At 41.7% G+C, this 22,262-nt stretch overlaps 1 protein-coding gene across 7 annotated transcripts in view; it reads right to left on the bottom strand.

Annotated features, from left to right (window-relative positions):
- Positions 1-22,262, bottom strand: part of ST7 (suppression of tumorigenicity 7) — a 272,724-nt gene that overhangs the window by 17,659 nt on the left and 232,803 nt on the right. For all 7 annotated transcript variants that reach the window (XM_018047192.1, XM_018047189.1, XM_018047191.1 and 4 more), the window contains one exon: positions 9,085-9,235. In XM_018047192.1, coding sequence (XP_017902681.1) covers positions 9,085-9,235 — 151 coding nt within the window. The remainder of the gene's footprint in view (positions 1-9,084; positions 9,236-22,262) is intronic.

Below are 22,262 nucleotides of genomic sequence, written 5' to 3'. Positions count from 1 at the left end.
GTACAAATGCTGCTTATTTGTGAACAATTAGAAGTACAAATGATAGAACAGAATATTATCACAACCCACATTTTCCATTCTATTGACTGTAACATAGGCAATGGCCATAAAGGCTCTCTGTCTTTTGTGAGGCTTTGGGGACAACAAGAAAGAAAATCCAAAAGTCAAAACTCTGGATTTTGATCCACATTTTTTCACTATCTAGTTATATGGCCTTGGAAAACCACTTTCCTTTTAGATTACAAGATGTTCTATTCCAATTTCAAAGAAACATTCTAGAGTTTTGGAGCAGAGTCACTAGCTTGTGAGTGACCTGTAACACTCTAATACTCTGTTCCTGCTTCCTTGATAGCTCTGCTCCTACCCACACTATATGTACACATACATGGGCACGTGTATGTGAGTATACGTGCACACACACATTGTTTCTCCCAAAGCATTTCAGAGTCTTACTTATCTTGATATCCCCAAAAGAATGCCTATAAATGTTCACTGAATAAAGGAATGAATAAATTAATGCACAGTAGGGAAGAGACAGAATTTTCCCTTTAAAAGCCCCAGTGGATCCAAATTATGGTCAGTTGCTCAAAACTGAGTAAGTGAAAGGAGCAAGCTGGTTCTACTGGGCAGTTGGTGGGGAAGCATCATACAGTATCTGGATTCCGGCTACTAGTATAAGTTGGCTATGCCCAGGGACTTCAGCTGCCACTGTTTTCTCCCAAATTATAAAATTTAGCCTTGGATCCATGGGCTGAAGGGTGGGAGAATTTCTCTTTAGCAGTCTCAAAGGTGCCAGGCTTTTGGAGGAAAGGTTTGATTAGAGGAAATGCCCCAAGGATCACATCTTACAGCCAGCAGCACTTACCATCGGGTTCAAAGAGAATAAATTAGAATCAGAATCTCATCCTTTGCTTCAACAATGGGCCATTTTCTCCTCTCAAAGGAAAGATTTGCCTTAATCCCCCTAAGAATCACCACCTTCAAATCTTATACATTATTTAGTGAATTTTTTTGGGGAAAAAAAAATCTCCAAAAAGAAAATAAAGATCGAGTAAGGAAGAAAATGGAAACAAAGAAAAGCTAAGTGATTTACCCCATGGTATTCTAGTCTTCTGATATATGGAACCTGAAATTAAATCTCCAGTTGTGGTCAGCAGACTACCTCACTTTTAAAAAAATAAATACAGCCAAATCAGAGTCTTGAAAATATCAAGGCAGGAGGGAGATAAGGCCACAGCAGAATTTAATACAGGTAAGTTAGAAGACGTACCATTTAAAACAGGGCACCATAAAGCACAATACCACTGTAACTAAAGACACAGTTCAAATGAGTTTCCTCATTCATGTATGTTCTTTATATTCAACATATACTTGCAGTCATGTGTGTACATGTTTGTGAAGATAACCAGAACCTACAGGGCTTAAAATAAATATAATTCAGATAATGTGGCAGTTGTGTAATGAACTTAGGAACATGTTTTTAAATCTTAAATAAATTAAAACTTTTCCCCTTTCTTGATTGTCTTGACTTTGAGAAACACATTGTGTAATTTCAGGGGCTGGGATAGTGATGAATCAAACATTTTACAAACCTTTGAAATGCTGATGTATTTGTGGTTGAGGATTCAGGTTTTTTATCTTCAAACCACCATATGTTTCAAACCCAAACAATCTCTGCCATGCATCAGCTGGACTTTGGGGTTTTATCAAAAATGTGAGTTATTTCAGCCTGATTGGTGGGAGACTCACTTAATTCCACAAGATGACTAGTGCTCCAACATAATAAACTCATTAAAAAGCAAAGAAAACTATACCTCATCCCCACCCCTAACCAACACTTTTGACATAATTCTTTTTCTAAAAGATACAGTGAATTTTTGAAAGAATACACACTTTTTAACATGGAACCTAGTGAAATTAGATAGCTATCTTCCTTTCTGAATTCTCTTTCTAGTGAAAAAGAGGAAGTGGAAGGGAGTTGGGGAATGGTCTTAAATTTCAGAATGAAGAAAAAAATGATTTAAAGGTGAAAACCTAGACTATGAGACTGGAGATGTCAAAAGGCGCCACCCAGTGGTGAACTGGAGGAAGTGCAGCCTCCTGAGCTTAGGCACGGGCAGTCTAGGGGAGCCCTACTGACCTCCAGACAGGGAAAAGGAGTGGTTCCTAAACTGTAGCAGCCCTCGGAGCAACTGCCCTGAAGCTCACCAACTTGGAATAGGGCGGCGGCATTCAATATCATCAGTACTTCACAGTTTTCAAAAAATGGTACATTAATATCAGCGAATGGGTAGCTGAGCCAGAATTCTAATCCAAGTCTTTTAAAATCCAGACCTTTGATGCCTCCACTTAACTTAGAATGGACACAGATCTAGAAGTCTTGTCAAACAATCACACACAACTGCCTGAAGTTGGAGTGGTAATTCCTTCTCCTAAATTTCAAGACAGATTTATAGCTTTGTATTTTTTAAAGACAAAACTGTTTGTAATGAAAGATCATTTTCTAAATACATGCATATACATATATATACATGTACATATATACACATAAGTTTTTATGCTTAAAGAAAATATATATGGTTATTGTAGCAAGTTTGAAAAATACAAATATGAAGAAAAAAATCACTTAAAAATCTACTTAAAGGTATATCTAATTCTAACCTCTTTTATCTTTTTATATATATAGAATGTATTTTTATATTAAATTGGGCTCATTCTATATTTTAAATGTTTAAGTCAATATTTAATAACAAAATATAATTTTATGTAGAATGATTAGCTTTCAAAACATTAGAAAGGGCATAGGAATACCCCAACCTTAAGTAGTGGTATAAACTGAGGGCTTCTAAACAAATGTTTCAGAGATGGCTGCTCCTCTTCTCCTTAATCTATCCAGGTAAGGCCTAAATAGCTGGTGTTACAGAAAAGAGCAGTGAAGACACAGTAAACCTGATTCTAACATCAGTGCCTGCAGGACGTTCAATAGGTTGCTCACCTCAACAAACCTGCTTCTCTTCTGAACATCTAACATGGCCACCTTTGTCCTGCCTGACTCAGAACTTTATCAGGAGTCCATGAAATGATGGAAATGCAAACCCTCTGTGAATTACACTGTTACACAAACATTCTTCAAGGTTCCTGGGATCCTCTACTAAGGTCCTCAATTAACTACTAACTAAGGTAGTCAGCACCTGGTAAGCACTTTCATGGTTCTCTTTTCTAAAACTGAATGGTGCGACTCTTTTTGAAAACTGAACAGCTGTGTAATTTCCTGGCTTGGTTCTTAATTATCCATAAGGATTAAATGCAGAGTTTGCCTTTCATATAGGTCCCTGACTGCCCTGCCATACTGTTTAATGTCTAAAAACTCACCGTTTCTTTTTATTCTAATAAAGTGTTCCACCCATCTAATCTGAGATAATTACATCCCCCCAATGGTACCTCACTGCTTGATGTGGGGATCACTGTGTCACTTCTCATCTCTGAAAATATCACTGTCCTTCCCAGTGTTTCCAAAGCATCTCCCCATTGTTATCTGGTAATACAGGACAGAAATGGTCTGGACCTAACAGAAGCAGAAGATATTAAGCAGAGGTGGCAAGAATACACGGAAGAACTGTACAAAAAAGATCTTCACGACCCAGATAATCATGATGGTGTGATCACTAATCTAGAGCCAGACATCCTGGAATGTGAAGTCAAGTGGGCCTTGGAAAGCATTGCTATGAACAAAGCTAGTGGAGGTGATGGAATTTCAGTTGAACTGTTTCAAATCCTGAAAGATGATGCTGTGAAAGTGCTGCACTCAATATGCCAGCAAATTTGGAAAACTCAGCAGTGGCCACAGGACTGGAAAAGGTCAGTTTTCATTCCAATCCCAAAGAAAGGCAATGCCAAAGAATGCTCAAATGGAAGAAAGTAGGGAAAACCACTAGACTATTCAGGTATGATCTAAATAAAATCCCTTATGATTATACAGTGGAAGTGAGAAATAGATTTAAGGGCCTAGATCTGATAGATAGAGTGCCTGTTGAACTATGGAATGAGGTTCATGACATTGTACAGGAGACAGGGATCAAGACCATCCCCATGGGAAAGAAATGCAAAAAGGCAAAATGGCTGTCTGGGGAGGCCTTACAAATAGCTGTGAAAAGAAGAGAGGCGAAAAGCAAAGGAGAAAAGGAAAGATATAAGCATCTAAATGCAGAGTTCCAGAGAATAGCAAGAAGAGTTAAGAAAGCCTTCTTCAGCGATCAATGCAAAGAAATAGAGGAAAAGAACAGAATGGGAAAGACTAGAGATCTCTTCAAGAAAATTAGAGATACCAAGGGAACATTTCATGCAAAGATGGGCTCAGTAAAGGACAGAAATGGTCTGGACCTAACAGAAGCAGAAGATATTAAGAAGAGGTGGCAAGAATACACAGAAGAACTATACAAAAAAATCTTCACAACCCAGATAATCATGATGGTGTGATCACTAATCTAGAGCCAGACATCCTGGAATGTGAAGTCAAGTGGGCCTTGGAAAGCATCGCTACGAACAAAGCTAGTGGATTGCACTCATCTCACATGCTAGTAAAGTAATGCTCAAAATTCTCCGAGCCAGGCTTCAGCAATACGTGAACCGTGAACTTCCTGATGTTCAAGCTGGTTTTAAGGCAGAGGAACCAGAGATCAAATTGCCAACATCTGCTGGATCATGGAAAAAGCAAGAGAGTTCCAGAAAAATATCTATTTCTGCTTTCTTGACTATGCCAAAGCCTTTGACTGTGTGGATCACAATAAACTGTGGAAAGTTCTGAGAGAGATGGGAATACCAGACCACCTGAACTGCCTCTTGAGAAATCTGTATGCAGGTCAGGAAGCAACAGTTAGAACTGGACATGGAACAACAGATTGGTTCTAAATAGGAAAAGGAGTACGTCAAGGCTATGTATTGTCACCCTGCTTATTTAACTTATACGCAGAATACATCATGAGAAACGCTGGACTGGAAGAAACACAAGCTGGAATCAAGATTGCCGGGAGAAACATCAATAACCTCAGATATGCAGATGACACCACCCTTATGGCAGAAAGTGAAGAGGAGCTAAAAAGCCTCTTGATGAAAGTGAAAGTGGAGAGTGAAAAAGTTGGCTTAAAGCTCAACATTCAGAAAACGAAGATCATGGCATCTGGTCCCATCACTTCATGGAAAATAGATCGAGAAACAGTGGAAACAGTGTCAGACTTTATTTTTGGGGGCTCCAAAATCACTGCAGATGGTGACTGCAGCCATGAAATTAAAAGACGCTTACTCCTTGGAAGAAAAGTTATGACCAACCTAGATAGTATATTCAAAAGCAGAGACATTACTTTGTTGACTAAGTCCATCTAGTCAAGGCTATGTTTTCTCCTGTGGTCATGTATGGATGTGAGAGTTGGACTGTGAAGAAGGCTGAGCGCCGAAGAATTGATGCTTTTGAACTGTGGTGTTGGAGAAGACTCTTGAGAGTCCCTTGGACTGCAAGGAGATCCAACCAATCCATTCTGAAGCAGATCAGCCCTGGGATGTTTCTGGAAGGAATGATGCTGAAGCTGAAAATCCAGTACTTTGGCCACCTCATGCGAAGAGTTGACTCGTTGGAAAAGACTCTGATCCTGGGAGGGATTGGGGGCTGGAGGAGAAGGGGACGACAGAGGATGAGATGGCTGGATGGCATCACTGACTTGATGGACGTGAGTCTGAGTGAACTCCGGGAGTTGGTGATGGACAGGGAGGCCTGGTATGCTGCGATTCATGGGGTTGCAAAGAGTCGGACACGACTGAGCGACTGAACTGAACTGAACTTCCAAACAGAATTTTTTTCATTATTTTTTATTTTTACAGTTATGCCATTCATAACACTGTGTCTTTATCACTTACTGCCCCACTCCTCTTCTGACCTTTTCTATAGGACTATCTTATCCAGAGAAGGCTATGGCACCCCACTCCAGTACTCTTTCCTGGAAAATCCCATGAACGGAGGAGCCTGGTAGGCTGCAGTCCATGGGGTCGTGAAGAGTCAGACATGACTGAGTGACTTCACTTTCACTTTTCACTTTCATGCATTGGAGAAGGAAATGGCAACCCAATCCTGTATTCTTGCCTGGAGAATCCCAGGGACAGGGGAGCCTGGTGGGCTGCCGTCTATGGGGTCGCACAGAGTCGGACACGACTGAAGCGACTTAGCAGCAGCAACCATCTTATCAATCAGATCCAATCAATAACCTTCTATTACTATATTTCCAAGATACCAATCTATAAATTGAAGGTCAAGAAGCAACAGTGAAAACTCGACATAGAACAGCAGACTGGTTCTAAATCAAAAAAGGAATATGTCAAGGCTTTATGTTGTCACCCTGCTTATTTAACTTATATGCAGAGTACATCATGAGAAACACTGGGCTGGATGAAGCACAAGCTGGAATCAAGATTGTGGGGAGAAATATCAATAACCTCAGATATGCAGATGACACCACCCTTATGGCAGAAAGCAAAGAAGAACTAAGCCTCTTGTTGAAAGTGAAAGAAAGAGGAGAATGAAAAAGTTGGCTTAAAACTCAACATTCAGAAAACTAAGATCATGGCATCTGGTCCCATCACTTCATGGCAAATTGATGGGGAAACAATGGAAACAGTGACAGACTTTATTTTTTTGGGCTCCAAAATCACTGCAGATGGTGGCTGCAGCCATGAAATTAAAAGACACTTTCTCCTTGGAAGAAAATTTATGACCAACCTAGACAGCATATTAAAAAGCAGAGACATTACTTTGCCAACAAAGGTCCATCTAGTCAAAGCTATGGTTTTTCCAGTAGTCATGTATGGATGTGAGAGTTGGACTATAAAGAAAGCTGAGCATCGAAGAATTGATGCTTTTGAACTGTGGTGTTGGAGGGGACTCCTGAGAGCCCCTTGGACTGCAAGGAGATCCAACCAGTCCATCCTAAAGGAAATCAGTCCTGAATATTCATTGGAAGGACTGATGTTGAAGCTGAAATTCCAATGCTTTGGCCACCTGATGTAAAGAACTGATTCATTTGAAAAGACCCTGATACTGGGAAAGACTGAGACCAGGAGAAGGGGACAACGGAGGATGAGATGGTTGGATGGTATTACCAACTCAAAGGACATGAGTTTGAGTAAGCTCTGGGAGTTGGTGATGGGTAGGGAGGCCTGGCGTGCTGCAGTCCATGGGGTCACAAAGAGTCAGACATGACTGAGTGACTGAACTGAACTGAATCTAGATATGTGTGTGTGTGTGTGTGTGTGTGTGTGTGTGTGTGTGTGTGTGTGTGTGTGTGTTCTTACTTGGTAAGCCAATTTGTCCATTTAATTTTACCATGACTAATACTAGGTAAGGCCTCTCATGTTCAGTCTTGCTAGGCTTTATCTCTTTCTTTCTCATGTTTAAATAAAAATTCCTTTTGTCTCATCTGTATAGAATACCATACATGCAACAATAAGCCCAAGCCAGAGAGAACTGCACACGTGTCCACACACTCCCTGAGCAAGAGTCTGCTGTCTTAACACATCCAAATACCAGGACCAGGACACTTGGAGTAGCTTATTACACTTACAGAGTGAGCGTAGAAATTATCCACCAAGTCACCACACTTCAGGTTGTAAACAGTAAATGATTTAACTAGACCTGCTACAATTCTCTGAAGAAATATTTTCAAAACAACTAAACAAAAAAACCTTTCAATCAACTTGAGTCCTATCTCTGTCAAGTTACTTTTACTCCATCTCATTTGGCTGCTCCCCACCCCTTTCCTGTACCAGTTTAGATTCCTGCTGGGTTAGGGAAGGGCAGGAAAAGGGAAGAGTAGAAGACTGGCAAAATGAAAATGGAAGGAGCAAAAATAAACAGTGAAAGGGATTAAAAAGACATTTGCTTGTGAGGCTGATCAGAGTAGGGGTGAACTAAGGAAAAATTATCAGAAGACTCTAAAATTTCTTTTCCCCAAGAGGGGGGAAAAACCCATGCTACATGTTATGCTTGTTTTGCTTAAATTTATGATAGCAGTGTCAATATACATTTTGTTCAATAATCCATAATCTTGAGCCCTTTTCATTCTCCCCAACAGCTGCCCCCCACACACTTAGCACTGTTCACAGTGTCCTTGCTTATAAAACTGTCCTAGTTCTTCAAGGCTTGGTTCAAATCTCCTATGACCTATAAGGTTACCCATGACTGCTCCACCCCATAGGTCTCTCCCATCTGAAAACTCGTTGAGCAGCTGCTAATGCTGCTGGTTACTCCTTCCAATTGGATGAGATGCTTCTCTGGGGCCAGGAGCATGTCTCACCCACTAGTACAACCACTTCTCACACAGAATGCTGGTGCCAGCAGCTGCTCAGATCAATGTACCCCCACATCCATCTAACAGGCATTTATTCCTCAACACACAAGGCTATCCCTGTCACCATACTAGGGTCCAGTTGTCCTGAAGTCTAACTGCTGTTCCTTTTTGTTTGGCCAACTGAGCTCTCCTGGAGGATAACTGTGGCTCTTCAGCCAACCCTCCCAGAAAGCCCATCTGGAAGTGGTCATCAGAGCCCAGCAAGGAGCCTGGCTACATGCCAAAGACTCCCATGATGCCAAGGGGCTGTCTGGGTCTCCAAGGAGGGTTTCCAGGAGTAGAATGCTCCTCTGATCTCTGGGTTGGGAGGATCCCCTGGAGGAGGGCATGGCAACCCACTTCAGTATTCTTGCCTGGAGAATTCCCATGGACAGAAGAGCCTGGCAGGTTGCAAAAAGCCAGATATGACTAAGCAACTAAGCATAGCACAACTGCTGGAACAGTCCTGATTTACCCCCTCCACTGTATAAACTTGCCTTTTTGAGGCACAGAGGCAGCATCACCACAATAATACCCACTACCACTGGGGAACCAGAGAGCCTGAGTAATTAACCACATCTCTGTGATGTGGTTAGAGAGCAGAGCTATAGATATGTAAATCTTCATCATTCATCACAAATGCTCAGGGCAAAAACACCTTTAGCATGTTTTCGTGCTTTAAAAAAAAATGTTTCAAAGAAAGAAAATTACTTACTGCCTTCCCATGTACAATGGAGAAGATTCAAAGCTCCTTCTACCCTCTTCCAGTGCGCCAGATGGAAGAATGCATATGCTATTGCTTCACTGTCCCCCCGCTTCAGGATGTGTTCTGGGGGCAGGATTAAGCTTTTCATTTCTAGTAGGTACTGAAATTTAACAAAAGGCAGGAGACAGATGCGTTAATACACAGTAATTTGGAATTCAGTATTGAAAATGAAGAGGTTAATTTCCCCAAAGCTGCTGTTCATAAGTGTTTCCTCAAACCTGCAACCTCATTACCACATTTGAGGGCAATTACGGAAACATCCAGCAATCCAAAGTTTGATGACAGATAATTAGCCTTGTGCTAGTTTCCTACAGTGAAGATCAGAGGCTTTCAGGCTAAGATATTCTAATCAAAGAAATATATACATATAGACTCAAGCAGAAAAAGGAAAATTTAGAAGGTACGATCATTTGGTATAATTTTGTAAGCAGAAGGAAAATACATGAAACACACACATGAAGGTTAAGAAGTCATACACCTAAACCAACTGTCGTAGAGAGACAAGGATGACGAGCACTGCCCATTAGTTTTTCTACACAGATCTATCAAGGAGAAGGCCAGGGTCCTGTGGAAAGGGTCACCTGTAGCTCCTCGGATGCTGGGGAAGGAGGGGTGGCAGCCTGGGCACAGGAAGGCCCAGAGGGAGGGAGCAGAACAGACCCCAAAGCATGCTCTTCCTTTGGCTCCTTTCAAACACTTCAGGGGCCTCAAGAGCACAGGGAGAGGATGGATGTTCTTCCTGGGGGCCCACAGAAGACTGAGTTTCTGTCTGTATTCCTTTGTGTTTACTACAGAATAGAAAGGGAAGCAAATTCAGGCTGGTAGTTTATATTTGCAAAAGCTCACTGGTCTTTGCTGGCTGGCCTTCCCCATGCTCCACTCCTCACCATCTCCCCTTTGAATCCGTCCCCAGCACACAGACACACACCCAACTGCCAACCACAGTCACAACAACCAGGCATCTATCAAAAGGAGATTAGCAGACCACGGAGGGATGTGTTTCATGAAAACAGCACCACCACAGCGATTGGAGGTGCTATGAGAAGAGATGTCCAACACAACTTTAATGTCAGAAACAACCGTCTGGATTCATGTGTTGGAGGAAATTTATGAGAGAGGGTGAAGAGTGGAAGAATCCAAAGACACAGAATGGAGGTTACGAGACACCCATCAACGTTTCCTTCTCATCTCACTGTGCACACTGGGCACGGGGGTGCAGTGGCCTTAAGCTCCCTTGCCTCTAGGCGTGTTCCGTGTCAGGGCACACTGCCCAGCGGGAGCCGAGTGGACACATTCTGGCCTCTGGGTTCAGCAAATGAAACTTCCCTTGCTCTGGGTCTGATATCTGAAGAGAACTCTGAGCGTCAAAGCAGGAAGAGCAGGAAGTGAGAAGGCTCACCCTGAGGCAGCAGAGAGCAGCCTGCACCTTTACCCTTGCGGAGCGAATGAGTTTGAAGGCCCTCCTCCAGAGAAAGACCTCTTCCCAGCCTGGTCCGTGAAAGGTGGTCATTAGTTTGATGAGAGCTCCTTGGGCGTGAGTTCATGTGCTTTTTTGAATTCTACATGTTACTGCTTTCTTCCTTCATCTTGCTTTAAAACACTGCACAACACAAATCTTTTGGGAAAGATAATGATTTTGAATTACCTACTAATCATACTAGCACTGTATCTATAATAAATATCAATCATAATATAAATACAAAGGTGAATTTTACATTCAGAGATGATTGGCTATCATCTTGTGGTTTTACCTTAACAGAAGTTATATCATATGCTGCCACTGCCCATGATGATCTTAGAAGGACCCAAGAGTCATAACTTATAAAATGCTCTGAGCTGTGTTGATTTTTTTCAAAGTTAGAGAAGGAAGACCTTTTGGTCACTCTCAATAATCATCAAGAGAGCAAAGGAAAGGGAAAATTTCTTGCTTAATGAGTACCCTAGAATAAGATTTTTATTTCTGAGTTTCTGGTAACCCAGATGTTGGGAGGGATGGGGGGCAGGAGGAGAAGGGGATGACAGAAGATGAGATGGCTCGATGGCATCACCAACTTGATGCACGTGAGGTGGGGTGAATTCCAGGAGCTGGTGGTGGACAGGGAGGCCTGGCGTGCTGCGATTCATAGGGTCACAAAGAGTAGGACACGACTGAGCAACTGAACTGAACTGAACTGAATAATTATTTATGACCTACCAAACAGTCAACTTTTAAAGGAGGATCATGTTATATGACCTTTGAAACAAACTAAATATGAAAACCACCATTTCATGTACCCCAGGAAAACAGAAACCTCAAGTTCCTAAGGATTGGATGGTGGTTGAAAGAAAAGTGTAACTTACCATTCCTTTTCATTTCTATGATTAGGAAAGGCTTTCAAAATCATATCATTAAGCATCTGTGAGAGAACCCTTCTCTTGGGCTAAAGAACCTTCAGGAATAGGAGCACCTGAGAAGAAGTGGGCCTGGTAGACACCCACAAGTGGGTAGAAGCCTAAACAAACCAGGAAAGGGTGTGGCAGAAGGAACTTGGGGAAGGAGGGAGGACTTCTAGAAAATTATCTACAAAGGGATACATTAGATCTGTGTTGTCCAACGTGATATCCTCTATTTAATGTGTATCTATTTATAAATTAAAATTAAATTAATAATTCAGTTCCTCAGTTCCCACTAGCCATATTTCAAGTCCTGAAGTGCTATATGGAGTTAATGACTGCACTACTGGACAAGGCAGAGACATTTCCGTGATCACAGAAAGTCCTACTGGACAGCATTGATTCAAACAATGGAAGTTTCTAATCTTCAAGTAATTGAAACCATTTATAACATGAAAAAATTTCACAGATGTGTGTCGAATCTACTGATAAAAAAATAAACAATAAGGCAAAAAGTTAGAATAAGTAGTAATAATACAAGAATTCATTTAAAAATATTATTGGCCACCAGGGTGTCTACATAATATCTGGAAAGCAATAGTGCACATGTGTATGAGACAGCTGGTTCACTCAGCCTGTTGACTGAATGTGGTGCATATGGCTTCAAGGACATGGTCCACAGCCCCCAGGATGGGCTGTGAGGTAATGCTCTGTTTCTCCTCTAAGCTCCCTCTGATCTCTGTGTATGTGTACTTTTCACACACCACCTTAGATTCGTTATATGTCTCAGCTCAGGCATAAGATCCCAAAGAACATGAATCTCATTTCCCAAGAAGTCTCTCAAAATGAGCATCCCTGGCCTTATCAGCCTCATGAGACGAAGCAGTGCAGCTCACCAAGAAAACTCAGCTGCCTTCCCATTACATCTACTTTATGGCATAAACAGGTTTTGTCTATAAAGGAGATTTATATTTGTTTCAAACAAAATGTTGGCGCTAACCAAATAATGAAGGCTAATAACAACAGTGTGTTATGTTTCTGGCCTGGTTTAAAATGGTTGGCAAGATTAGTTCTCAACATGTGCAACATTTAAATTAGAAAGGCATGGAACAACATTTCACATCTTACTTGTCCAGAGAAAAATAAATGGAAGAGGGCAGATCCCTATCCACAACTATGCAGAAATCAATTAGAATAACTGTAGCTTGCAAATCAGAGAACACTCCCTGCCTGTCTACAGCAGTTCCTTGGCTTCGATTAGCTAAGCCAGCATTCTGCGCTATCTTGCCTGCCATCCTGCCTCTGACTTCCTTCCCAGATTCTCAACTCACATTGCTCTTGAAGCACATGCTTCTAAAGGTTTAGGAAGCAACTTTTCAAAATCTGTTTGTGTCAGAATCTGGTTCCTAAGCTCAAGATAGGAACATAACACATTAGCACAGATGAAGAGGAGCTGAGTGGTGTCTGCTTATGGAGGTCTGTGAGCAGAGGCTGGTTCACCTGTCAGGAAAGGTGTAGGAGGGAGGTGCCCTGTCATAGGCTACCCCAGGTGACTGCTTCTCTTCTGTTAAGGTCTTAAAATTCTATAATAATTAGAGTGAACATGATTCCAAAGTTATCCTTCACACAGATATTAATGCCAAATAGTCCATACTCCCTTTTTGGATTTTCAACACTGGTAACAGCAGAAGTCCTATGAAAATAACTGGCAAAAACATGGGACAAAGAAAATGAGAAAGAACAAATTAATTAGAGTACAGTACATTTAGATGAAGCCTATCATTTTCCTCATCCAAAATCAGGTAGTGGAAGAATAGTTATTAGCATGAGGAAATGTTCATGATATATCACTAAATGAAGAAAGAACAAAACAAATGTATCACACAGATTGTGATTTTGGTAATACAAATGTATGTGTAGTAATTAAAAGCATTGGAAGGTCACAGATTGAATGTTAATGGTGGAAAATACTTGATCTTATGGAGATTTTTCTACTTTTTCTATGCTTTCCAAGTTTTCTGTAATAAGCATTTTAATAGTTTATCTCTCTCTACATATATATGTGTGTGTGTATATATAAAAACAAAACTATTTTCTAGACTCGCATCAGAAACATAAAAAACAAATCACACAAACAAGATAACCAGGGAGAGCAACTTTTCATGTCTTCAGTGCTTTGGTGCAACTGACTCTGAAATAGGCTTTAAGCTTAGAAATGATGTGTTAAAAACATCAGTAAAGGGCCCAGAGAATAAACTAGTGCTACTGGGAAGCCATGCTGCATCCTCTGAGTTTCAGTGATGTCCACTCCCTGGAGTCAGTAAGAGACATGCTGGAATAGAACAGAGATGCCTGCAGGGGACCACGGCTTGCTCTGACCATGCTGCAGTGGGGCCTCAGGTACACAGTCCTTTGCCCCAGCCCCACTGCTCATCTGCTCCCTGCTCCCTGAAACTGCTGCTTGAATCCTATCTCCACTATTCTGCTAAGAGGCCTCGGACAAGTTATGCAATTTTTTCAAACTCAGTTTGCTCATCTGTTAAAACAGAATAATAAAAATAACTTCTTGCTGCTTTAACTTCTGTATACTACATAGGATAATATTTGTAAAGCATTCATTCACACAGTTCCTGGCACATGAGTATTCACTAAATAGAAGCTATTTTTTGCTAACCAACAAACAAATGAAGTATTTAAATTACTGTGGAGGGAAGTTGTGTTTCTGTGGATATATGTCCCACAGATGATTGAATCTGTTTCTCGGTAAAACACTTCAGCAATTTTATAGTAGTAGCAGTTCAGCTAAAGAGAACTGGCTGCCAGGGGTCATCAACTGACCAGTATGAAGACAAGCACAAAGCAAAGCTGAAATGTCAAATTCAGCCTGGTGAGCTGTAGTACCACCCACAGGTCCTCTTCTCAATCTCACTGCTTCTTGCTGGTTCACTTACCTATTCATCAGCTACTTTGCTTCATTCATAGAATACAGCATGTCCACAAGTATATCCCAAGAAAAATTATCGGAGTGCTGTACCCCAAGGGCACAGATATAGCAGTGGCCACATCTGACTCTTTGCGACCCTATGGACTGTAGCCCACCAGGCTCCTCTGTCCATGGGATTCTCCAGACCAGGAATACTGGAGTGGGTTGCCATTTCCTCCTCCAGGGGATCTTCCTGGGATGGAACCTGGATCTCCTGCAGCTCTTGCACTGGCAAGCGGGGTCTGTGCCACCTTGGAAGCCCATAGCAGTAGCCACAGTGTTCTCCAATGACACATGTGGGAGGACCCATAGTTTACCCCAGGGGCACAGATATGGGCACATCCACAAGTCACCTCAAGTGTATGGACATGATCAGGTCAGGTCCCTACCTTGGTGACCTTTAATCTTTGTAGCAGTGTGAGTGTGAGAGAGAGAGAAAGAGAGTATATGTACGTGTGTGTGTGAGAGTGTGTGAGAACATGCATGTGTGCACACATGTACAGACCAAGAAACAATAAAATTCAACATGATGATTGTCTTAGTAAGGGGCATATACTTAGTACTAAGGAAGCAATATTGTCCCTGGGACAGCTTCACAGAAAGAGGAAAATATGAGTCAGTCTTACTAAATAAACAAGAGTTTAACTGTAAAGATGAGGGGAGGTGGAAGCCATTGTAAGGCTGGGTCAAAGCATCACAGGGCATAATGGGTTTGCAGTCTTGAAGGGACTGAGTACTAACCTGACGGGAATGGCCAACTCTGATGAAGCACTAACACGTCAAGCATACTTATCTCAGGTACTCCTTACAACTGTGTGAGGGAGCTGATATTATTATTCCTATTTTACAGATGAAAAAAAAAAAGGACACTTTGGGAAGTCAAATAGCTTGCCCAGGGCTGCACGATCTGTGTGTGATGGAGCCCATCCTGGAATTCAGGTTTCATGCTGCTCTCCAGGGGGTGAAGCAGGAAACGTGGATGTAAAAGGCCTTGCGGGATTGGCTCCAGAGTACAACCTTTCCCCTGAGTTATTCTGTGGTTTTCAAACTGTGAGACCCTGAAAATTCCATTTTGAAGAAAAAAAGAAACCTAACACAGAATGTGAAGTTGATGTAAAACAAAGCTGTGGGGGATCTTAAGGGAAGCACCCAAGAAGGACCGAAGACTCTAACAGCTCCTAGGCCGAGTCTGAAAACCCCTGCAGTAGGCACTGGGAAGAGAGTTGGTACAGTTTGTACCAAAGTTTCTCCATAAAGAAATGGGTAAGTCATGTGTAGCAGCACCAGATAGGGAACAGACTAAGGGTGGCAAAGTCTTAAAAAGCTCCTGTCCAAGTGAGGGCCGATGAGACTGAAGAGGGGGACTTCTCCTGGACTTGCCACCTGGCTGAGTCTGAGGATGAGAGAAGGACTCAAGGTGATTGAGATATTTCTAATTTAGGAAACTACCATAATGGGAGATCATCAGCTAAGATAAAGACTCCAGACGAGGAAGAGGCTTAGTAGTGGGAAGATAACAGAAACAGCTGAAGTGCCTACAAAACACCTCTGGAGTGATGGCCTGAAGGGAGGAGTGAAGGCATGCTGGTCTGGGTGTGCAGGGAGCAGAGAGGCAGAAGAAGTGGGAGTACACGAGGTCTCCCAGGAGGGCTTCCAGAAGGAAAGGAGAGAACTGAGGACCAACCTGAGGGAGGGCAGGGAGGAGGTGCTGCAGGAGGAGAGCCCGGAGAGGCAGCAGCGGCACAGGGAGAAGGGGCACAGAGCCAAGATGACCTCGATCTAGAGCGTGGTCGGTGGGACCAGAGGCTGAGGAAACATCAGATAGGATGAGCTGGGGGAAGAGGGGGCTCTGGCTGGGAGTACCCTCTGTGGAAGCAGCTACACTGCTTTTTGTTAAAGAGAGAGACCTCTTAGAAACTTTCTGTTTTTGAGAAATGTGGCTAAAACTGGTTTGTGTTCATTTTTCCCTGGGTCCTATTTCCACAATACATTCTCCTTTCTCTAATCCAAAAAAGCTTTGGAACAAAATATGACTCAAGTCAAAGAAACTTATATTGAAATAATAATATTTCTGAAATGTACCATCGACATACAATATCACAGACAATCTGCCAGGGTATTCTGAGTTTCTGCTTCCACGCTTCAAGCACTTTTAAATGCTAAAACCCACGACACATTTTGTTTCCTAAATTTGATTAAAAAGCAATTTTATACTCTGTCAATCAGCTTTACTAAGATATAAAGGGAGGATTACATTAGTGTTTGCAAGAAACAGAATTTCCATCACTATAACAAGGTCCCGTGGATACACCATTAGCATATACATTTACCAGGATGCTTTTCCCCACAAAGCTCTAGAAATCCCCATGAAATTTTAGATTAACATGAGACGAACTTTTCTTTTAAAAAAAATGCAAAATTTTTAATGGGAGTGTATTTCTGTCATAACATTCTTCATTCTTCCCTCTACATTTTCTTATGCCTTTCCTTCCATGCTCCTTTTATCATTTAAAAACTAGACCCTAAAAAAAAAATAAAAATAAAAAAATAAAAACTAGACCTTCACCTCAAAGTTCTGTGGCAGGCGCCCAGGCTGCCCTGTTGCTGACTGAGGGTCAGGAGTGTGGCGAGCCCCTTTCTGCCAGCACCTTCAGGATGCCTATGCACCCCCTGCAGGCCCCTGGGGGTGGCTAGGAAGACAAGCCTGAGATTTAGCAGCACTGGGATTTTAGGCAAGATGAAGAGGAAAGTTTTCCCCCTTTGGTCCTGGTGATTTTTCTTGATTTTTCTCCCTTAACAGCTCTACCCACAGCACCCAAGTAACTCCAACCACCCAGGGCTCAGAATGGGTGTGGGGCCTCCTGTTCTATGGGTAGGACCTCACGAGTTTGGGACTGTCCTGTGGTGATGGGAGTGGCTCCCAGGTTTCTGTTATTTTTTAAACTGTATGAAGAGGTGCCTTGGGGTTGCAGGGCTACCAGCCTTCTCATCCCAGTTTCAACCAGAGTGATTCTACTTTTAATTACTTTGTTCACTGAGCTTTCACATAAGATTGCAATGGGAGGGAAAAAACTGTTTATTGCTTTAAAAATAATAAATCATTATTAACTAGTTTGTTGGTGTTTGGTTTGGGATTTTTTTGGTGGTGGTAAGTAGGAATGACTGTGCTAGAATAAGGGTACAAGGTAGAGGTCGGAAATGGGTAACTCTTAATCAGTCACAAGTGAAGGACTTAGCCAGCAGTTACAAACTAGAAATTCACGAAGACAATAGCTGCACCCGGAACGTGCTAGAGCCTCTTCCAGGTCTGGAGGCTGAGGAGAACCTGTGGGTACTCCAGCTCGAGGCACTGTAGCGCCACTGTTCCTCTCTCTGACTATACTTCTTCAGACTATGGCAGTCTAAGAAATATCATTAAAGTACATTTCTAAACAGCCTGTGCTTAGCCAGCATGCAAGTGCAGAAACAGCTGAAGGTACAAGGGAAGAGGCGATGAAAGGACCAGCACATACTGCACACCTACTATGTTCTGAACAAGTTACACGGTGTAATTCCACTTACTTTTCATCAGTCTTATGAAGCCTTTATTCTTATCCCCATTTTATCAAAACAAGAAACCTGGCAGGGAGCTAATTAACTCTTCCTTCCCATACTTTCCTCTGGTCTTGTGGACAGGAAGTGGGAATTCTTGTTTCAAATACTTTTGAACTTCTCCAATAATACTTGATGAGTCTGCCTACTTATGTTCATACCCCTTGCATCATCATTGTAATTAACATTTTCCCAGTAATAATAGGAACTCTACATACTGGGCCTGATAAACAAGAATAAACACACACGGCTGACGATGTTCCATGTTACTAGCAGTGGCAAAGAAATACAAACTAAAACAACAGATTTATATCTGTCTGTACTTAATAAAAATCATAATTTCTATTTTCCTTCTTTTTTTTTTTTTTTTCGGTTTTAGACAAACTGCTCTATGCTGGTGAGAGTGTGATAAAATGGAAAAGTAAGAGTCACCAGCCGATGAGAGTGTAAACTGCCATAATTTTTTTGGTAAGCAATTCAGCAATAAATATTAAGAACCCTGAATGCTTCTGTATGTTATTCGGTCATTCTTATTATGTAAATTTATCCTAAGATAAATTTAATAATCTTAAAGACCAAAAAAATCTTTATGCCCAAAGACATTCACTAGTTGAGATGACCTCAAACTGATGCCTACAATTAGAGAACACAAAAAACAAATCATTCTCTTCAACAAATGGTGCTGAAAAACCTGGATATCCACATGCAAAAGAATAAAATTGCACCTGTATTTTACACCATAGGCAAAAATCAACTCAAAATGCATTAAGACTTAAACACATAGGAAAAGCTTCCTAACACTGGGTCTTGGCAGTGATAGCTTGGATATGATACCAAAAGCACTGGCAACAAAAGCAAAGTAGACAAGTGGGACCACATTAAAATGAAAAGCTCTTGCATAGTCAAGGAAACAACAGAACAGGCAACATATGAAATGGGAGAAAACATTTGTAAACCATATCTGAAGAGAAGTTAATATCCAAATAAATAATGGAACCCCAACTCAGTGAAAATGATCTGATTTAAGAGTCAGCAAAGGACTTGAATAGCCATTTCTTCAAAGAAGACATACATGATCAACAGGTACATGAAAGGTAACATCAGAGACCATCAGGAAAATGCAAATCAAAACCACAATGAGATACCACCTCACACATATTAGACTGGGCTTCCCTGTTGGCTCAGAGGTTAAAGCCGCCTGCCTAGAATGGCCACTATCAAAAAATTGAATATGACAAGCGTTAGCACGGAAGTGAAGAAACTAGAATTCCTGTGCACAGTTTGGGGGCAGGATGTAAAATGGGACAGCCAATATGAAGACCCCTCAAAAAATAAAAAATATGATCCAAAAATCACACTTCTGGGGATTCATCTAAAAGAACTGAAAACAGAACTGAAGAGATATTTGCACTCCCATGTTCACTGCAACATTATTCACAATAGTAATGAAGTGGAAACAATCTAATTTTCCATCAACAAATGCATAAAGAAAGAAAACGTGGTGTATACACATAAACACACATACACACCATACTGGAATACTGTTCAGTCTTAAAAAGGTAGGAAATTCTGCTTTGTGCAACAAAATGGATGAACTTGGACCATCATGCAAAGTGAGATAAACTAGTCACAGAAGGACAAATAATGCATGATTCCACCTGTATGAGGCAGCTAAAGTAGTAAAATGCATAGAAGCAGAAAGTAGAATGATTGTTAGCAGGACCTGGGAGGAAGGAGAAATGCTGAGTTGCTGTTCAGTTGGCATATAGTTTCAGTCACTAAGAAGAAAAGATTCTAGAGATCTGTAGTACTACTATGGGCTTATAGTTAACAACACTATGCTTACACTTAAAAATTTCTGAAGAGGGTAAATTTTATGTTATATACTTTTTATAATGAAAAAGGAGGTAAATCATCCAGAAAATATTTTTAAATTTTTGAAAGCACATGGCTAAAGACTTGGACTTTACTGTGAAGCTAGAGGATAACCATTTTAAGGTCAAAGAACTCTGAAAATCTGATGATCCTCCCCAAGAAGGAGTAAACATACCCCGATTCCCAACCATAAGATTATATTTAAGACTATTTTCTACCTGCCTTTTTTCTATGCTTTTTTTTTTAATACTTAGGAATCACAATCACACAGCATATTCATATTTTTCAAAATTAACATGGGACTGTTCAGTTGGAGTATATGGTTGGGAATTAGGGATATATTTACTCCTTCTGGTGACTTCCCTGGTGGCTCAGATGGTAAAACATCTGCCTACAATGTGGGAGACCTGGGTTCAATCCCTGGGTCAGGAAGATCTCCTGGAGAAGGGAATGGCAACCCACTCCAGTATTCTTGCTGCACACCCCCCTGCCCCAAAAAGTGGCTCAAAGAAATATTTTTGGCTTCCCTGGTGGCTTAGAGGGTAAAGCATTTACCTGCAATGTGGGAGACCCAGGTTCAATCCCTGAGTTGGGAAGATCCCCTGGAGAAGGAAATGACAACCCACTTCAGTACTCTTGCCTGGAAAATCCCATGGACGGAGGAGCCTGGGAGGCTGCAGCCCATGGGGTCGCAAAGAGTTGGACACGACTGAGTGACTTCACTTCACTTACTCCTCTAGATATGGGGGCTTCCCTTGTGGCTCGGTTGGTAAAGAATCTACCTACAATGCAGGAGACGCGGGTTCGATCCTTGGGTTGGGAAGATCCTCTGGAGAAAGAAATGTCAACCCACTTTAGTATTCTTGCCTGGAGAATCCCATGGACAGAGAAGAGCCTAGCGGGCTACAGTCCATGGGGTTGCAAGAGTCAGACACGACTTAGTGACTAAACCACCACCACTGTGACTAGATATGAAGGGATTATGAATGATTTCTTTACTCTTTTCTCAAATATATATATATATATATATATATATATATATATATATATATAAATTATAATACCACTATGGTGGGAAACGGAGAAGGCAATGGCAACCCACTCAGTACTCTTGCCTGGAAAATCCCATGGGCGGAGAAGCCTGGTAGGCTGCTGTCCATGGGGTCACTAAGTGTCGGACACGACTGAGCAACTTCAGTTTCACTTCTCACTTTCATGCATTGGAGAAGAAAATGGCAACCCACTCCAGTGTTCTTGCCTGGAGAATCCCAGGGATGGGGGAGCCTGGTGGGCTGATTTCTATGGGGTCACAAAGAGTCGGACACGACTGAAGCGACTTAGCAGCAGCAGTGGCATGGAAGGAAAAACCATACCTAATGCAGCTTGTAACAAACCAATAATTTAGTCATTTTTTGGACATTTGTCAAAGTGAAATTTATCTTCAGCACCCTGAAGGAGTGAATGCAACATCCTCCAAGCCAAAAATGCGTCTCTTCACAGCGAGAGCCTTGAGATGAAGGTGTGGCACATAAACTCATTAGCTTAGATCTGTGTAAAGATCACTGATAGAAATGCACCCCTCCTTGCCAGGCTGAGCAAGAGCAGAGCAGGTGGGAAAGCACATCTGCAGGGAAAGCAGAAGAAAAAAACTGAAGCTAAAAATCCATTGAACAATAGATAGCAATGCAATGTAACAAAGCAAAATATAGAACCGAGCTGGCCCTTTACTGGTCCAGCATTACATGGTGAAGGACAGTGAAGCCTGGCATGCTGCAGTCCATGGGGTTGCAGAGTCGGACACGACTGAGCGACAGAACAACAACAACATGAGGGAAATTTTCTTTAAAAAATGGAGAAACTCTCTTTAAACTCAAAACTCCTATTTTAAGCATAATGAATAGGATGGTTTAAAGCTTTGTCTTTTTGAACTGTGTACCCAGGTCTTGAAAATCACCAGCATGATTAAGATCCTAAGACCCCTCATCAAACTCAAAAGAGGTGACCAGTAGGTACATAATCAGTGTGCTGTAGTGAGAGACCAGAGGGGAAGAATGATTCTGGGATGGGGAGGTACATGCTCCCCAGTGGTGACTTGTAACAGTCGGGGTGAAGGGTGAGGAGGATGGCCCATTGGAAGGAACTAGGGAAAAATGAAAAGACAAGTTGGATTAGTTCATAAGAAGTCCTGAAAAACTATCCAAGGAGTTGACACCTTCTGTAGGGCTGGAGACACAGCTGCACTTCCTCGGGAAGGGAGTAACACAATTTGATGGCAGTGTGAGTCTATGGGGTGCTTCCTCCTTAT

Source organism: Capra hircus, chromosome 4 (genome assembly GCF_001704415.2).
Source record: "Capra hircus breed San Clemente chromosome 4, ASM170441v1, whole genome shotgun sequence".
Lineage (NCBI taxonomy): Eukaryota > Metazoa > Chordata > Mammalia > Artiodactyla > Bovidae > Capra > Capra hircus.
Note: the sequence above shows the minus strand (reverse complement) of the source record. Positions and strands in the feature narration are given on the sequence as shown.